At 55.0% G+C, this 18223-nt stretch overlaps 2 protein-coding genes across 2 annotated transcripts; one reads left to right on the forward strand and one right to left on the reverse strand.

The window, feature by feature from the left end:
• Nucleotides 1–1332: 1332 nt before the first annotated feature.
• ANKRD65 (ankyrin repeat domain 65) lies at nt 1333–4211 on the reverse strand. Its single transcript, XM_064279916.1, has 4 exons — nt 4117–4211; nt 3814–4056; nt 3090–3636; nt 1333–2414 (listed from the first exon to the last, which is right to left on the reverse strand). Exons 1-4 carry the CDS (start codon nt 4209–4211, stop codon nt 2001–2003), a joined length of 1299 nt encoding a protein of 432 aa, XP_064135986.1. The 3' UTR covers nt 1333–2000.
• Nucleotides 4212–6078: 1867 nt separating this feature from the next.
• Nucleotides 6079–14796, forward strand: TMEM88B (transmembrane protein 88B). Its single transcript, XM_003413218.3, has 2 exons — nt 6079–8357; nt 9443–14796. The coding sequence occupies exons 1-2, from the start codon at nt 8082–8084 to the stop codon at nt 9701–9703; spliced, it is 537 nt and encodes a 178-aa protein (XP_003413266.1). The 5' UTR covers nt 6079–8081; the 3' UTR covers nt 9704–14796.
• The last annotated feature ends 3427 nt before the right edge of the window (nt 14797–18223 follow it).

Below are 18223 nucleotides of genomic sequence, written 5' to 3' on the forward strand. Positions count from 1 at the left end.
GGAGAAGCCTCTAGCCTGATGCCTGACCTACAGGCTTCTGACTTGCCAGCCTCTTCGACGTGAGCCATTTCCTTGAGATAAATCTCTCTCTATTTATATATACATATACACACATCACTGGTTTTGCTTTTCTAGAGAACCTAGCCTAACATGTTATTAGGCCAATTAATTGGGGTGTCCCATGAAACTGTGACCCTAAACCTCCAAACCAGAGAACCAAATCTCATGAGGTTTTTGGTTGTACATAAGAAGGCTCAACCAGCTACTCTTTTATTTTTTGGTTATTGTTGTAAATATAGCTGTCACACAAGTTTTGCCAATTCAACTTTTTTTAAGGAAACATGTACAAGTGATCACAATAATTGACAATTATAATAATCACCAAACCATGGTATTTTCAACTGCCTCACATGTATGTGAAATCTGGAAAATGAAAAAGGAAGCCCGAAGAAGAATAGATGCATTTGAACTATGGTTTTGGTGAAGAATATTGACTATATCACAGACTGCCAGAACGAACAGATCTGTCTTGGAAGAAGGGCGGTGACTTTATCTGACTTGTTAAATATGACTACTGGCCACTGTTTTGAGAATGGACTACAGGGAGTCAAGGGCAGAAGCAGAAAGACCAGTAGGGTCTTCTTGATGGAGGCTGGCCTGGCTGTTGCAGCATTCCTTGGCGTTGACCCGAGTGGAAGCAGCGGAGGGGACAGAAAACAGTGAGACTCTAGATGAACTCCACAGGGTTTGTCGGAGGGCTGCACGTAGGTCCATCCTGTAGCTTTATAAACCATCCTCACTCTGAGGACTCTCAAAGATGTAACTCCAGGCCCCACCTTTCCTGATCCATGTCTCTAACGCCCACCTTCCATCTCCCCTGAGGTATCTAACATGCATATCTCAAAGGTAATGTGGCCAAAGCCTGGGGACCCTGCTCTCCCTGTTCCAATAGATAGCCCTACCATCCACCCCGCACTGCCTCAGGTCAAAACCTAACTAGCGGAAATTGCTATAGAGGAATTGCTACATTTTGGAGATTTTCCCTCACCCTCAAATCCGGGCATCAGTAGGTCTAGTGGGCTCTATCCAGAGCCATCCTAATTCTGCCTGCTCCAACCCTGCTCCACACTACCACCATCGTCCATGCCACCACCATCTCTCATTGGTCTATGCTTCCCAGGTACAGTCCAGTGGGCCAAGCAGACCATGTCACCATCAGACTCTCTCAGGGCTTACTTGGAGTAAACTCCAAGTGCTTCCATGGCCCACTAGGGCCCAGAGGAGCTCACTTGGCATGACAAGACTCATTTTTGAAAGGTGAAATCTGTCCTGTAAAGCTGCTCTTACAAAAACAATACTGTTAAATCAAATAATGACAAGGATGATTTTGTATGTGGATACAGCAGTGGGTTAGTCAGAGATAACTATCCCTGGTGGTGTAGTAGTTAAGAGCTATGGCTGCTAACCAAAAGGATGGCAGTTCGAATCCACCAGGCACTCCTTGAAACTCTGTGGGGCAGTTCTACTCTGTCCTATAGGGCCGCTATGAGTTGGAATTGACTTGACAGCAATGGATACATGTATATATATATGTATGTACAGAAACAGCAGCTAAGGCACATGTGACACCCTCGTGGTTGGACACGGAAAGGTGAAGGGAGGCCATCGGGTTGTGGTCAAATCTGTTGCATGGCCCAGTCTCTCTGCTAAAGAGTGCAGAGGACTGAGGTGTAGTGGAGATGGACACTCCTCCAGAGCTGGGGGCTGTCCGGCCATAGGTCCGAGTCCAGGGGCTCAGGACACTGCCTCCTTCTTCTCCTCTATCATCCTCTTCCTCCTCCAGGAGTCTCTCAGCAGTTACCCCACCAGGCAGCCTCAGACCCAGATCAAAGCCCTGGGAGAACTAGGAAGGCTGTGGGGCCAGGAGCCTCTGTCCCATCCTGGCTGTGGAGGCTCCAGCCCTCAGGGAGAAGCTTGAGGCCCTGAGGGGCTGTGTGCCCCTAGTACTCCTTCTGCTCCCTGCAAAGGCTCTGTTTAGACACCAGGTCCTGGGCCACCTCACCCCACTGTGTCCTCAGGGTGGAGTTGGCCCCTTGGCTCAGCAAAAGCTCTGTGGTGGGGCCATGGTATGACTCCACAGAGAAGTGCAGGGGGGTCTTGCCAAGCCAGCCTGCAGCATTGACCTGGGCACCCTTGTCCAGGAGGTGGCTGGCGACCTCCACGTGGCCTCCCCGAGCAGCATGGTGCAGGGGCGTGAGGCCCAGTGAGTCCTGAGCATTCACCTCCGCACCGTGGACTACCAGTAGCTGGACTGAGGCCAGGTGTCCAGCAGCGGCAGCCCTGTGGAGTGCGGAGCGGCCATGCCTGTCCCGAAGGCTGGGATCTGCCCCATGGCCAAGCAGCACCTCTATATCCTTTGAGGAGAGAAAAAGGGAGAGCAGAAAGAGACCTTGGCCCAGGCCCAAGGTGGGGTAGGGCCACTCAGCATTTGTCTGACCTAGAACTCCTACCTCTCCTTCCCCTTCTAGCAAATAAGCCCGAGCCTAAGCCACTCCAGGAGGATCTCTGTTTGGAGGTTTCACTTTTCCCCCTAATTGAGGTAAAATTAAATTCAAGACTGTACAGCCACCCCACTGTCCTCCCTGGCTGCCTGGGGCCAGCTGGACCAAGTACAGCCTGGAGATCAAGAATAAAATCTGAATGCCAGGCAAGGAACCCTACCCTGCTGCGGTAAGAAGGCAGGTGGTGAAGTAACAAACACCAGGAGTATAAATCAGGGTGGCACTCAGGGCTCGGCCCTACGTGGCCTGCCCCTGCCCCCACTCCCCAGCTCCAGATGGCACCTTCCAGCCCTCCAGCCTTGCGCCGGAGAGTTCTGTCTCCTTCTTCGCCTCCTGCAGGAAGCTCCCTGCCTCCCTGCACCGACTGGCTAGAAGGCCCGAGCCTCCACCGTCCTCTGAGATCCTGGGCAGCATCCACTCTGTTTCCCGCCCAACCCGGGGCTGAAGCAGAGGCTGAAGCAGGGGAAGGAGGGCCCTGGCGCTCCACCCCTGTACAGGCTCAGGTCCGGCAGGGAGGCGAGGACGTACCTGCCGGCTGCCCAGGGAGGCGGCAATGCCGAGTGCAGTGACCCCCGCGCCGTCCCGGGCGTCCACAAACGCCCCGCGCGCCAGGAGGAGGCTCAGCGCAGCCCCCCGCCCGGCTGCGGCCGCCACGTGCAGCGCGCCTTCGAGGCCCGCGCTGCCCGCAGTCAACAGCAGCTCCAGCACCGGCAGCTGGCCTCCCGCTGCCGCCCAGTGCGCCGCCGTCCAGCCGTGCGCGTCCACCGTCGCCGCCAGCGCCGCAGGGCCCGGACTTGACGCGCCCAGCAGACAGCTGGCTAGCAGCGGGCGGCCCAGCGCGGCGGCCCAGTGCAGCGGCGTGAGGCCCGCTCCGCAGCGCGCCGCCGCCGGGGCCCCGCGTCGCAGCAGCATCTCAGCCAGCTGTGAGTGTCCAGGCCAGGCGGCCTCGTGCAGCGGCGTGCGCCCTGCGCTGTCCCGGACGCCCGCTGGGGTCCCGCGCCTCAACAGGAGGTGAACCAGGGGAGCGTGGCCGCGCAGCACTGCCAGGTGGAGCGGGCTGCGGCCGGCGCTGTCCCTGCGGGCGGGGCGAAGGGCGGTGTCAGCGCGGGCGCTGTGACGAGACCCCGCTCCACCGGGGGAAGGGACCCCTACCCGGAGAAGGGTGCCCTCCCCCATCGGGGGAAGAGACTTGGGCTTCTCTCCCCACCGGCCAGGGGAAGGGATCCTTTGAAAGCCATCTGGCTGGGCTCACCTGTCGTCCACTCTGGCCCCCTGCCGCAGCAGCTGTGTCACCAGGCCTGCCTGGCCCTGCCACACTGCCTGGAACAGGCGACCCCAGCCCTGCGGGGCGCGGGCTCCCTCCTTCCCGTTTTCCAGGGTCATCTTGGAGCCTAGCTCCAGCCACCGCAGTTCCTGCTCCGCCGCAGCCTCTGCAGAGGTCTGCTCTCCTGGCTTCTGCTGGAGGTTGGTCTGGGGAGGACAGGAACAAACTCTGCTGCAGGCAGAGGCCAGGAAAGCCCAGCCCAGTGTGTCCCCAGGCCGCACTCTGGCTCACCGAGGGGCTTGGCTCCTAGTTACCTCCAGAGGCAGCAGGCTCAGGGGCTCCCTCCTCCCACCAGTGATGCTCTCCACACAGAAGGTCCTCTCCATGCTGCTTCAGGCCCAGGCGCATACACTCTGTGATGGCTCTGCAGGAAACTCCTGCAGGCATGAAGGGAGACAGTGGGGTCTTGGAGCTGAAGATGTGGAGGGAGCAGAACTGGTACCTGTGGCTTCCTGGCTCAGTGTTTACCCAGCAACTTAAGGGAAGGCCCTACCTGCTGGATAAGCCCATCCTCCCCCAGCCCAGCCTCTCTCCTGGGGAACAAAAGCCAGCAGGTTGTGGAGGACAAGTAGGAACATGCCTGCTGTGGACAGCAGCTCCTAGATTCCACTCCCCCAGGGAGCATGCCTTTGATGTGCTCAGCCTCCCCGCCAGGGAGGCACCCCACAGGCCCCTCTGAGCCTCTCACCCTGGCCCTGCTGCTGAGACCACCTTGGTGCTGGAGCCCAGCTTCTCCACCTGAGGGGGTGGGAGGCAGGGGGCTGTGGTGGGACCCTTCTCCCAAGAAGGTGCTTCGGGGACAGAGTGCTGGCCATAGGCTCTGGCATCAGCAGGTCAGCTTGTGGCAGTGGGAAGGGGAACCCCCTGGAGAGTAAACCAAAACCAAACCCACTGCCGTCGAGTCGATTCCGACTCATAGCGACCCTATAGGAGAGAGTAGAATTGCCCCGTAGAGTTTCCAAGGAGCGCCTGGCGGATTTGAACTGCCAACCTCTTGGTTAGCAGCCATAGCCCTTAACCACTACACCACTAGGGTTTCCAACTAGAGAGCAGCCACTAGGGCACCTCGTCTGTGGGAGGGGGGACTTGGCACTGCAGAGAGAGGCCAAGCTCGGCCTTCAGGGAGGGTCGTCTGAACTGCTGACCTTTTGGTTAGCAGCCAAGCTCTTAACCACTGTGCCACCAGGGCTCCAAACTTTCACCTAAAGCACAATAAATATTTTAAGGAAAAAAAAATAATAAAATACATAGAACATCAAGTTTGTCATTTTTAACTGTTTTAACTGTAAAATTTAGTGGCACTGATTTATTCACAATGTTGTGCAAACATCACCGCTATTCATTTCTGAAACTTTTTTTTATCACCTGTCTTGGTCATCTGGTGCTGCTTCACCAGAAACACAAGTGGATGGCTTTAACAAAGAGAAATCTATTCTCTCACGATCTAGTAGGCCACAAGTCCAAATTCGGGGCGTCAGCTCCAGGGGAAGGCTTTGTCAGCTCTGGAGGAAGTTCCTCGTCGTCAGTCTTCGCCTGAACTAGGAGCTTCTCCCCGAAGGAACCGTGGGTCCACAGAATGCACTCTGCTCCTGGAGCTGCTTTCTTGGTGGTTTGAGGTTCCCATGTCTCTCTGATCACTCTCTGTCTTTTATATCTCAAAAGAGATTGGCTTAAGACACTATCTAATCTTATAGATCTCATCCACATAACTGCCAATAACTCATCTCATCACATTGTAGTGATAGGATTTACAATACATCGGGAAATCACACCAGATGACAGAATGGGTAGACAGTCATACAATACTGGGAATCATGACCTAACCAAATTGACAGATATTTTGGGGGGACACAATTCAATCCATGACATTCCACCCCATACAGAAACTATCCATTAAGTAAATAACTCCCTGTTTCCCGCCTCCCCCAATTTCTGGTAACCACTAATCTACTTTCTGTCTCTGTGCATTTCCTGTTCTGGATATTTCAAGTTAATGGAGTCATACAATATCTGTCCTTTTGTGTGTGGCTTCTTTAGGTGAGCATAATATTTTCAAGGTTTATTCATATCTAAGCATGTATCAGAACTAAATTCCTTTTATAGCTAAATCATATCCCATTGTATGTGTTATCAGATGGAAACCCCAGGTTCTGCTCTGTGTGACTCATCTTAGCCAGTAACGGGAGACTGACATGGTAGAGTGGAAAGATGCCTTTATTTCATTGCACAAGGAAAGGAAGAGTTGGGGCTGCTGCTGCCAAGGCTGCTCAGTGAGAGTGAGGGAGAAGATTACTTTTAAGGGATTTACAAGTAGGAAGTTCATACAAGTTATATCAGCAACATTCTTAATCATACTACACAGGCATGATGGGGTTTACATACGACTTCATGGATCACATGTTCAGAAAATGGCAGTTAAACTCTACCCAGAGGCGGGGAAGTTACTACACCAAAAACCAGACCAGACCCACTGCCATCATTCCGACTCATAGCAGCCCTACAGACTAGGTATGATGTATTTAATGGGCTAAAAGGTTATCCTGAATGTCAACATGGCACCTAAACCAGTTCCTGCCAATTTCCTCTAGTTTTGGGCAGCAGTTAAGGAGAGGTGAACCAGGATTTTCATGTAAAGCTATAGGGTGTGCCAAGCAAAGAAACCAGGATTTTAATGTATAGCTATGGGGCATGCCAAGCAAGCTGCTTGAGGCAGTGGAATTTTCTGAAGCCTGGGGACCTCTGTCTTATATGGATATTCTACAATTTGTTTATCCATTCATCTGTTAACAGACACCTGTGTATTGCAAGATTTGTACCCCCAAATTTACTATCTGAATAAACAAACACCCACTATAAGATCTTGGCATGTCTGTGCCAGTGAACAAAATTAGGTTTCATGCAAGTTGGGCAACAAGGTTTGGTGTGCGATGCTGGGAAGCTCCAGCCATTTTCCGTTGGGCACGTCTCAGGTTTGCATTCCTCAAATGTCCTTGGCACTATCACTGTCACCACGCCAACCACAGGGGTCTGAGGGAAGCTGGCCAGCCTGAGAGGTCTGGAAAATCCCGGACTGGAAGAAAAGCTGGAAGGGACAGTAGACCTCAGGAGAGGGAGTAAACGGGAAAAGTAGTTGGTATCTGATCTCATACAGGCTGCTTCCATTCAGCTCACAAACAACTTACTCATTAGTTTAAGTGTTGAGTAACTATGTAAACGGTGTTTACAATGCTCTATGTTAGGCAAGAAAACCATGGTGGGCTGTTAGGTGTTCAGAGTATTTTAGTAGTATTTGGGGAGGTTAATTGGGGTTTTTGGCCAAGGAATGCCATGGATGGACAGCAGGTACCAGAAACTAGGAGAGAGGCCCACAGACAGAATCCACATGGCCAAGACTCTGATTTGGACTTTTAGCCTCCAGAGCTGTGAAAAAATAAATTTCTGTTCTTTAAGGCCACCCATCCACTTGTGGTATTTCTGTTAGAGCAGCCCTAAGTAGCTAAGACAGAATGTGCCTGGAATGCCCCTCCCTGTTTGAAATCATGGGTAACATGCTCTTCTCTGAAAATTGTTATCCTGTCTGTTGTCAGGGTGGATTGTATTCAGACACAAGGGATGTCTGTAATTGTTTACTGAGCTCCCACTATGTGCTGGGCCCCACAGTAAGCATTTCATACACACCCCTCATTGCTTCCTCACAGCAACCCTACAATATGGATATTAGTGTCTTTCCTGTTTTACCGAGGCTGAGGGAGCCAGGTCTTCAGAAAAGGCACCCAGCAGGGCCAGGGCTGGGGAGCAGGGTGGGTGCTGATTTTAAGTGGCAGAGTCAAGACCATGAACAGCAGGCATTGTCTGGGTGAGCTGGAGGGGGAGGCGGGACCGGGAGGGAGGAGGGCCTAGGGCTGGCCATGGGGAAAGCTGTGCAAGGCTGGATCAGAGTACACAGGAACCAACTGGAGAGACGGCCAGGGCCAGAGCCGTGGCCGCCTGGCAGCAAGAGAACCTAGCCTGGCAACTGAGGCAGGATTTTGGCTCCAGGGCACTGATCATCAGGGCCGGGCCTTCCTGGACCAGGGTCCTGCCATCTAGTTGGATCCTTTCTCTAGTGCCTTCGGTTTGGGTGGGGGGTCTAAGACCCCAGTCTGACTTGTGGGTGGGTTAAAGGGTCACTAGTCTGACCTCCGAATCCTGCTGTGATGAGTAAGCAGGAGAGGGAGACGGATGAGGATGAGGGAGGGTATGCCTCTGACACGGCACCCATGCTTCCCCAGAGGCCCCCTGACCACCCAGGCTCAGCCTTGACGTCCCCAGGGTGGGTGCGCCTGGCCACCCGGGGCCTGGCGACCCTACTGCTGCCTGGCTGGGCCCTGGCTGGTCTCCTGCTCCACCTGCTGCTGCCCGCGATGGTGTTTCTGCTGGTGCTGCTGCCCGCAGCCGCCGTTGTCTACCTGGGCTTCCTGTGCCACACCAGGGTGAGCTGAGCCCTCCTGGGGCAGAAGACTGCCTGGGGCCTGGGGAGGGGTCCTGTGCAAGCTCAGGGTTCCTGGGCTGAAGCTGAACCTGCTCCCTTCCAGCCAGGCCGCTTGCCCCCAGGGACATGTGCACCCTCCCTGGAGAGCCCCTTTCTTTGCTACCTCCCCCACGCTGGCTGTGAAAGAAGGGCTTTTGTCTGTTACCCAAGGGGACAGCTCTCTCCCCTCGCCTGAGATCTCCAAGCCTTGTACCAGGGGCCACCAGGCTTGGACATCTGGGCTGGGGTGGGGAGAGAAACGGCTTCCAGGAAGAGAAGATGAAAATATTGCCAAATATTACTCTCTCACGGCTCCCCTCATGCTCACCCCCACAGTCCCTCCCAGATCACCCCTGCCTTGGCTGGATTTTCCCCCCAAGGAATGGGTTGTGACATGGTGTAGGGCAGGGAGGGTGTAGGCAGATGGGTCCCTGGTCCCCTCTCTCTAGGCATAGGGCGGGGGGCTAAGGGGCTGAATATGGTGAAGAAGAGGGGGCCGCAGAGAAGGTGGCACTATGGGTCCAACAATCAGTAGGATCAAGGTCAAGTGCCAACACAAGGAGGTGTCAGGTGGGAGTAGGAGGGGGAAAAAGTGGGGTTTTAAGCCCCAGAGGGCAAATCCCTAAGCTTCCTCTCAAGGGACCCCTAGCCGGATTAGCCAGGGTCCTCGGACCTCCCACTTAAATCTCACTGTCTGGCACCTCGCCAGGCTCAGACTCCCCACTCTTCCTGACCACAGGCCCCGCCCCCAGGGCGCATTCCTGTGGGACTTGACAGCTTGTCCCGCCTCCCGGTCCTTCCGCTTTCATGCCCCACCCATTTCAAGACCACACCTCCACGCCCGCCCCACCTTCTTCCGGCCCCGCTCCCTGTCCTGGCCACGCGCCCCGCCTCCTGGTGCATCTGTTCTTGGGCGCCCCTCCCTCCCTGTCCAGCCCTTGCCCCAGCCTTTACAAGGCCACGCCTCCATTCCCACCCAACGGACATCAGACCCCGCCCCCTTCCCGGCCACGACCCCCAGGTCCTGATAGCCCGCCCCCACCGCAGGTCCACCCGGCGCCCCGACCCCCGTGCCGTGCGGTGCTCTCGGACGGCGGCTCCGCGACGCTCATCGTGTTCGGCTTCCTGTCATTGCCGCCGCTGCTCGTGCTCGCCTCGGCCGCCCGTGCCCGCCTGGCCCGGCGCCTCCGCCCGCTGCTGCTGCCTCCCTCTTGGGCCTCCAGTCCCCGTCGCCACCCGGGGTCCAGCGGCCGGGAGCTATCTGGCCGCGGCCTGGACGGGGAGGATCAGTTTTGCTCCTGGGTGTGACCCCAGAGGTCTCTCCAGAGGACCCTGAGACCTCCAAATTCCAGAGGCCCCCGAGCTGCCCCATGCCCCCCATAAAGTGACCTCAGGCTGGTGAACCCGGGTTCCGCACCCAGGTCTCCGCTGGGGGAATCGCCCCACGCTCAGTGCCCTGAGCCGCCACAAGATGGCACCGTATTCCTCCGGACCTTCTCCCTACACACGGCCCACTGGGCAGCGCTGATCCCCCCCTCCCTGTTGCATAGAGGCCAGGAAGGCCCCAGGGAGGAGGGAGATGACCCTGGAAGAAGGAGATGGCCACGCTCAGGGAAAGGCAGCCCTTCTGCCTTCTGCCCCTGCAGCTGCTCTGGGCCCAAGCTCACTCACAAGGAGCAGTCCTTGCTACCCCATGTCTCGTCACTGATTAGGTCTCCATCGGTATTTCCAGCAAGTTCCAGAGGTGGTGAGTCTTGCTTGGGAGACATCCACACTCGGTCAAAAACCAGAATGGTTCCAGAAACCCAGCCAGTGGCCAACAGCAGGGCTCATCCTGTGACTGTGGTCAGGGGAACCTGCTCTCAGATGGTGGCTTTGTGACTTGTGGGTTCAGGCTTCAGCCTGTGCCCGAGATCAGGGCTCAGCCTGTGATCAGAGTTATGTATTTAGACAGGTGTCAGAGTAAGGGCTCAGTCTGTTTTCTCTGGCTAACTTAAACGTCGTCTATTTTCCTTTGGTGTTGTTGTTTTACCAGCGTATGTCTAAGTATGCATGTGTTCTTATTTCTGTTTGGTATACACTGTGTTTCCTATTTTTATGGATTCATATTTTTCATCAGTTTTGGGAAATTCTCTACTATTGTCCCTTCAGTATTGCCTCTTTTTCATTCTACCTGGTTTTACTCGCTAACACCTATTAAATGTATGTCTCACCTTTCTCTTTACTCCCATGTCAGTTAATCTCTCTATCCTATTTTCGATCTCCTTGTCTCTCTGTGATGCATTCTGGATGATGTCTTTATCTTCCTCTTCAAGTTGATTTATTCTTTCCTTCATCTTGTCTAGTCTGCTGATTGAATCATCCGCTTTAATTATTATCATACTTTGTTATTTTCCCAAATGTATCTGATTATTTTTGATGGTCTTTTAGTGCATACACAATTTTTGAATTTCATCTTTGATTTCTTAAATGTTTCATATGTAGTTATTTTATACTCTGTATCTAACTATTCCAATTTCCTAGTCTTCGGGTGGTCTAAATCTGTTATTTGTTGTCTTTTCTGTTTCTCGCTGATGATGGTGTACTGTTTATTGGAATGTTTGGTAAATTTTTCATTCTTAGCCCATACCTGTGATAATTACCTTAGGGATTTTCTCTCCAGAGAGCATTCATTTTTCTGGACATGACCAACCTGGGCTCCCTTTAGGATCCTTGTGGGCTGTGGTTTCCTAGCCCCCTAGAAGCATTCAAGGCTTGCTTCCTTGATTGCAGTGTGGCTCTGTTTCCAGGGCATCCTCTGCATTCTTATTTGCTTGATTTCACCATCTTGGGTTTTTGCTCACTATTGTATCTTTGTATTTTTAATGTTTAAATTTGGGGTGGGGGCTTTGAGATATTTCCTTTACTTTCCTGTAAGCCCAGCAGTGTATTAAAAAAGTGTGTTCATTGTAAGTCATCCAGAATCTGTTTGTAGCTGAAAGATCTTTTAGAAGATCTAGTTCATTTTTTAAGATAATCCAAAAACGTTAGTAGCAGTCCATCGACAGCTAACTGCCGGAAATTCAAGCTGAATTCAGAAGAGGACATGGAATGAGGGATACCATGGCTGATGTCAAATGGATCTTGTCAGAGGATACAAGAAAGATGTTTACCTGTGTTTTAATGACTATGCAAAGACATTCAACTGTGTGGATCATAACAATTATGGATAACATTGTGGCCAATGGGAACTCCAGAATACTTAATTGTGCTCATGTGGAACCTGTACATAGGCCAAGAGGCACTCATTTGAACAGAACAAGGGGATACTGCATGGTTTCATATCAGGAAAGGTGTGTGTCAGGGATGTATCCTTTCGTCATATTTATTCAATCTGGTCACAGAGCAAATAATCTGAGGAGGTGGACTATATGAAGAACTCGGCATCAGGATTGGAGGAAGACTCATTAACAACCTGCTTTATACACATGACACAACCCTCCTTGCTGAAAGTGAAGAGGACTGGAAGTACTTATTGATGAAGATCAAAGACCACAGCCTTGAGTATGGATTACACCTGAATGTAAAGAAAACAAAAGTCCTCACAAATGGACCAATAAGCAACATCATGATAAACAGAGAAAACATTGAAGTTGTCAAGGATTTCATTTTACTTGGATCCATGTACGATCAACATCCATGAAGCAGCAGTCAAGAAATCAAATTACGTATTGCATTGGGCAAATCTGCTGCAAAAGACTTCTTTAAAGTGTTTAAAAGCAAAGATGTCACCTTGAGAAATAAGATGTGCCTGACCCAAGCTATGGTATTTTCAGTCGCCTCATATGCATGCAAAAATTGGACAATAAATAAGGAACAACAAAGCATCGATAACTTTGAATTGTGGTGCTGGTCAAAAATATTGAATATACCATGGACTGCCAGAAGAATAAACAAATCTGTCTTAGAAGTACAAACAGAATGCTCCTTAGAAGCAAGGATAGTGAGACTTCGTCTTGCTTACTTTGGACATATTATCAGGAGAGACCAATCCCTGGAGAAGGACATGATACTTGGTGAGGTAGAGGGTCAGTGAAAAAGAGGAAGACTGTCAATGAGATACATTGACACAGTGGCTGCAACAATGGGGTGAAACATAGCAACAACTGTGAGGATGGTGAGGGACTGGGCAGTGTTTTGTTCTGTTGTGCATGGGGTCACTATGAGTTGGAACTGACTAGACAGCACGTAACAACAACAAAGTCCGCCATATTGCCAGCAGTGCTCACCTTATGAGTAACAGGGTCAGGGCTTAGCCTGTGACCAGGGATCAGGGCTTAGATGTGATCATGGTCAGAGCTCAATCTGGGACCAAGATCAGGGTTCAGGGTATGACCAGGATCAGGACTTAGTCTGGGGCCAGGGTCAGGGTTCAATCTGGGGCCAGGATCAAGGCTCAGGGTTCAGTTTGGAGCCAGGATCAGAGTTTAGGGTATGACCAGGATCAGGGCTCAGTCTGCGGCCAGGGTCAGGGCTCTGTCTATGACCTGGAGCTGAGTCCTGTATGTGTCTGGGTCAAATCCAGCAGGAGTTCTTGGGGTTTTCCAACTGTTGTCTGTTGTCTATGCCCAGCTTCGATGCCTTTCCCAGCCAGACAGGAGTCGGGCCTGTTGCCAAGCCACCAAGGGTAGCTTTCCCTGGGCTGCCTTCCTCCCTTCCAGCTCAGGGTTGGACAGGCTCTGGGAAACGCCAGGCTTCAAGGATGAAGGCTCTCCTGGGAACCCCTTGGCTGAGGATTGTCCTGGCCTTGCAGTCATCAAAACAACAGCTGGGCCCGGCGGGGGTGGGGAGGTCGCAGTGGGGAGCCCTGACTGCCTACATGAGAGTCTGGATGGAGGCAGATGGAGGCAGGCGCCTGAGGCTGAGCTAGTTCCCTAAAGGTGTTCCCCAACTTCCCAGGCCACCCTGAGGCCAAACAGTGGCCAGCTGGCCCAAGGATGTTGAACGCCTTGGCGGCAGCGGCATAATTGAACGTTAGCCCAGCCCTGCCTGCTCAGGGGTTGAGGGCGGTTTGCAGGAGAGGCCTTGGGGTCTGCTTTTGGTGGGAGGAAAAAGCAGCCCTGAACATGAAGGCTAAGGCTGGGAGGGATGCAGAACGGGGTGGGGCAGGCAAGGCCTCCTGGGGCAGGGGTTGACCCCGGGGAGAGAGGGTGGAAACATGCCCTGGGGGCTGGGGCAGGAGGAGGGGGCTCGCCACTGTTGCCTTTGGCTCTCCTGCACTGCCGTCTCTCAGGGTCTCTCTTTCAGGAGTCCTGGGGGGGTCTTCCTATTCACCACCAGCTGGGCAGGGTCCTGGGGAGAGAGGAAGATAAAAGGCTAAGGGGTATTTGGGAGCCCCTGGTCACAAGTTTTCCTCCTCCCCAAGGCCTTGGGCAGTCACTTGGTCTCTGCTCAGCCCTTCCAACATTCCCCCACAGGATGCCTCCACTCCCCACCCTGAGGCCAGCACAGAGCCCATGACAGAAGCCCCCTCCCTTAGGGCTCTGCCCAGGTACCAGCCCCCATTCTCATGGCACCTCTGCTCCTCACCCCCAGAGCCTCCACCCCCAGTCCAGAGTGGTCCACTGGCCTCCCAGCCCCCACTGGGCTCACCCAGCCCCACCCTGAAGGTCTCCTGCCTTTGTCCTCCAAAGGCCAAGGGGCCAAACCTGCTGGGCAGCCAGGCGGCCAGGCAAATATCTCCATGGGCCTAGCCTCTGCCCTGTAAGGATATGCCTGGCCATGCCAGGGCCTCCACAGGAGTGGGGCAGGCCAGCTCCAATTCTATAACCCTCAGTGTGGCCTTTGCTTCCCCAGTGGCCAGCGAGGGAGGTGTGGTCCGAACTTTACAGGTGAGGAAAGGCTCGGTGCCTCCCCAGTTGTTGCTCAAGGTCAGTTATTCATTCAGAAAATATTTCCTGGGAGTGCAGGAATCTGCAGCCTGCACCCCCCCCTCCACACCCCAGGAAAGATCCCTCTCCACGTCTTCCTCTTGAGCACACTTGTATCTCCTTCCTTCAGGCACCCCCCATCACCCCACCTGGCCCTGCCAGCCTGAACCCCAGGGTAGGCCTGCCCCCACCCAGGAATGTGGGTCCACCTGGGTGCCGGGCAGGAACCATTGCTCCGGTGGATGGGCTAACTCTGGGCGTGAAGGCCCCTATTCATTCCTGGTGTCTCCCTCTACCTTTGGGGAGGCCACTCTGCCAGAGTGTGACATAGGCCTGTCTTCACCCTGCTGGCACTTCTGGACTCAAACCTCCTTCCTTCCCCATCTGAGCTCCAGAGAGCTGGAAGACCTGCCAGGAGGAAGGGCCTTAGAAGGTCTAAGCCTTGGCCTGGGGTGGGGCCGGGGCCAGGCATCCTCTCACAGCAGAGGGAACAGTCAGTACAAGGTGAGGGGTCCCACAGAGAAGGTGGTTCCTAGATTTAGCCTGGTGCAGGGGCTGAGTGCCTAGGGGCAAAACCCTCCCCCACCCCACCCCCAGCCTATTACTCTCTACCTGGGCTTACCTGGGCATCTTTCATGGAGCAGTTGCTCCAACACCAGCAGAGCCACAGACGCCTGGCTACTCCCACTGCTCAATCCTGCTAGCTCCTGTTGGCCTGAGGCCCTCCAGCCCCCCTCCCCAGGCTCACATTGGCCCAGCCCCACCTAGGGGGATTTGCCGCTGCTATCCCCTCTGCCTGGAAACCCTGGTGGCATAGTGGTTGAAAGGTCTGGCTGCTAACCAAAAGGTAAGGAGTTTGAATCTACCTGGCGCTCCTTGGAAACTCTACGGGGCAGTTCTACTTTGTCCTATAGGGTTGCTATGAGTCGGAATCGACTCCACGGCAGTGGATTTGGTTTTTATTCCCTCTGCCTGGGATGCATTTCCCTCCAGGCCTGGGTGTCCCTCTAGCTTCATCTCTGCTCAGTGCCATCCCCAGGGGTTGGCCTGGCCACATTGTTTGACCTGTCCCAGGGAAATAAACAGACACCAGACACGTATCCTTGCTAACGTGCACAACCCCCTTCTAGACAGGAATGCGCAGTGGGGACAGGGACTCTGCTAGGTCCCTGCTGGGCCCCAGCACCCTATGTGCCAGGTGCAACATAGAGACGAGGAATGAACAGACCTAGGTGCCACTGCCATCCCCCTGGCCCAGGCCACCCACCCCCAGCAGTACAACCTGGCCACCTGGGACTAGGTGGGGGTCAGCTCTGGGGGCTGGCAGGGCAGTAAGCCAGGACCCAAAGGCCCCTGGGACTGGTCCTCAGGCCCCGACAAGTACCAGACCACAGATAGGCGAGTCCCTGTAGAAGAATGTGTGGGTGGGGCCATGGGGAGACTGGTGGGAAGGGCCTGCTCCTCTTTGCTACCCCTTCCTCTGCCCCACTCAGTATTATGGGGAGGGGTCACCAGCCTCAGTCCACACCCCTCGCCAGCTGCTTCCTGTTTCTGTGTCCCTTGTGTGTGTGTGGGCGCATGCCTGTGATATGAAGGACACGAAAAACACCAGCACACAGGGCGGAGAAAGGGCCGAGCCGCCTCTGCCCCCAGGCCCTACACTGTGCCCTTGGCTGGGGTCAGGGGTGGGGTCGAAGGCCCCGGGAGCTGCCCTTTTCCCTGGGGTCAAGCATGATCACATCAGCTTGGAGACAAAAGGCTGTTTTTCTCCAGAGAAACTGGATTGTGCAGCGGAGGAGGGAGCATTCTTTCGGACCCTGGGTGGGGGTGGGGTGGTGCCCTGCTGGGCAGTGTCCCTGGGGGAGGGAAGGGGACCCTGCCCAGAACCCCCACCATCTTCCTGCGTGCAGACTGGTGGTGGGGGGCAGCTTTGGGAAGTAAGGCTTAGGACTCCCAAACCTGTGCCAGGCCGTGTGGGCAGAGTAGCCTCAGCCACACGAGAGCTGGCCCTTCCTCCTGGGTCCCCAGGATGCCTGGACCAGGCAGGGGCTGGGTCTGGAGGAGGGGAGGGCTTGGGGCCAAGGTCTTGGCTGTGACCTGGCCTAACCTGTCCCTCCTGCCACTGCCCCATCTCTCTGCCCATCACTGTCCATCCCCCCTGCCCCCCTTGCCTCCTAGGCCTGGCTCCCTTCAAAAGAGGAGGCTTCCGGACCATTTTATTTATGCTTCCTCTGGCGTCTGTCTCTAGCCTGGCCCAGCCCTGACCTTTAAACACTACTGGCTGATCCCACTAGCTCCCTGGAGGCCCTCTGCCCCTGAGATCTCTCCTCTGGGGCTGGGGGCAGCAGTGGGGGGCAGTGGGAAGCAGAGGCTAGAGCTGTTAGGAGAGGGTCCCAGGGGTGTGAGGCCAGAGCTCAGCAGAGCAGCAGCAGTGCCTTCCGGCAGTGGCACAACTGGGTGTCCTGAGGCTGGGTCTCCCTGGTTCTTTCTGCCTCTGATGGGAAAGCTGGAGGGAGGAGGGTGGCTGCTTCCTTGAGGGCCTGAGTCATGGCCAACAAGACCCACTCAGTTTTTCCAGAAGGTATAGAAACTTCCCTGTCAGCTCAGCACAAGCAGAGGTGTGATTGTGGGCCTGCCTGAGCCCAGTTAGGTTCCCTGCCTCTGGGGCCCTCCTAGGGCCATCAGGAGTGGCGGGACAATAGGGGGGGACTGCCTGTAAGCCAGCAGCCTCCCCACAGGGCGGACCCACCACGGCCCAGCTCCCTGCTGGGGCAGGTCCACAATGGTCGCCCACGGAGACAGGTTTGCACATGGCACCTTGGGTGTGCCTCCCTCAGGGTCCAGAGTCAGCCTCCCCACTGGACCTCAGGCCCACCCACCCCAGCTACTGCTGCCTTGTCCATGGCCTCAACCTCATCATCCCTGTGGACACAGCTAGCCCTTGTCAGCCCAGGCACCTCTGAGCAGCACACCCCTGGATCTGGGGCCCAAGCCCCACTGCTCCCGCAACGAGGCCCAGGCGGGAAGCACTGGCAGTTTCTGGTCCCAGCCGAGGCCTGAGGTCTGTGGAGCTGAGCCAGCACTGCCACTGCCAAGATTCCCGGCAAGGGGGTGGGGGACGGCAACGACACAGTTCTTGCTTGTTCCTGCGGCCAGCTTTTCAGCTCTGCCGCCAGGCACTTCCTTTTTTAGGCAAAGTCAGAGAGCTCCCGCCTGTCCCTATGCCCCCACCACACCTCACCTGCCAGAAAAGGAGGAAGGAAAACCATTGCGTCCCATCCGTCCTCCTGCAGAGCATCCTCTTAGGGGGATGAGAAGGGAGGGGATTTCCGGCAGGGATGACCCCACCCTCTCACCCTGGGGGGAAGTGTGGCCCTGGCCCCCTAGCTCCTTGGAGAGAAGGGACTGGGAGAGGGCACTGCTTACCCCACAGGAAGGCATTTTAGGAATGAGGTAGGTGGGACACCCTGGACCTCAGCCTCTGCCCAGTGCAGGAGATGCTGCCACCCTGCCTGACCTATGAGAGGGGATCTGCCCTGGGGGGCCACGTGCCCTCAGGACACCCCTGCAGCCAGCCACCTCTGGTCACTTTGGGCCCAGCTAAGGTCCTGAGACCATGGGCCTCAGGCTCAACAGTGGGCTCCTCCCGATGGACCCCCTCCATGGGAGGCGGGGGTCTGCCTGGAGTCTGGCACCTGACCTCATAGTGCCCTGGCACACTGAACAGAGCTCAAACCAGCCACCTGCAGCCCCATGCCTCTTCCTCCAGGAAGCTGGGTGGGTGGGGGCTTTGCTTGGGGAGTTTGCATACCCTAAGAAGTATCCTTTCAAATTTCTCAGGCCGCTGTCCCCTCCCAAGACTCTGTGTCCTTTCTAAGTTCGGCCCAAGACCGTGATAGTCCTTGGGGACTCATGTTCC

Source organism: Loxodonta africana, chromosome 3, assembly GCF_030014295.1.
Source record: "Loxodonta africana isolate mLoxAfr1 chromosome 3, mLoxAfr1.hap2, whole genome shotgun sequence".
NCBI classification, from domain to species: Eukaryota; Metazoa; Chordata; class Mammalia; order Proboscidea; family Elephantidae; genus Loxodonta; species Loxodonta africana.

What these genes read in the sequence shown, in the direction of transcription:
- ANKRD65 (XM_064279916.1), bottom strand. Translation starts at nt 4,211, where the DNA reads ATGGAGAGGACCTTCTGTGTGGAGAGCATCACTGGTGGGAGGAGGGAG. An exon ending in ACTAGGAGCCAAGCCCCTCG is followed by an intron (nt 4,057 to 4,116) that starts GTGAGCCAGAGT and finishes CTCTGCCTGCAG; the next exon opens with CAGAGTTTGTTCCTGTCCTC. An exon ending in CCTCCCTGGGCAGCCGGCAG is followed by an intron (nt 2,415 to 3,089) that starts GTACGTCCTCGC and finishes CTCTCCTCAAAG; the next exon opens with GATATAGAGGTGCTGCTTGG.
- TMEM88B (XM_003413218.3), top strand. Translation starts at nt 8,082, where the DNA reads ATGAGTAAGCAGGAGAGGGAGACGGATGAGGATGAGGGAGGGTATGCC. An exon ending in GCTTCCTGTGCCACACCAGG is followed by an intron (nt 8,358 to 9,442) that starts GTGAGCTGAGCC and finishes CCCCCACCGCAG; the next exon opens with GTCCACCCGGCGCCCCGACC.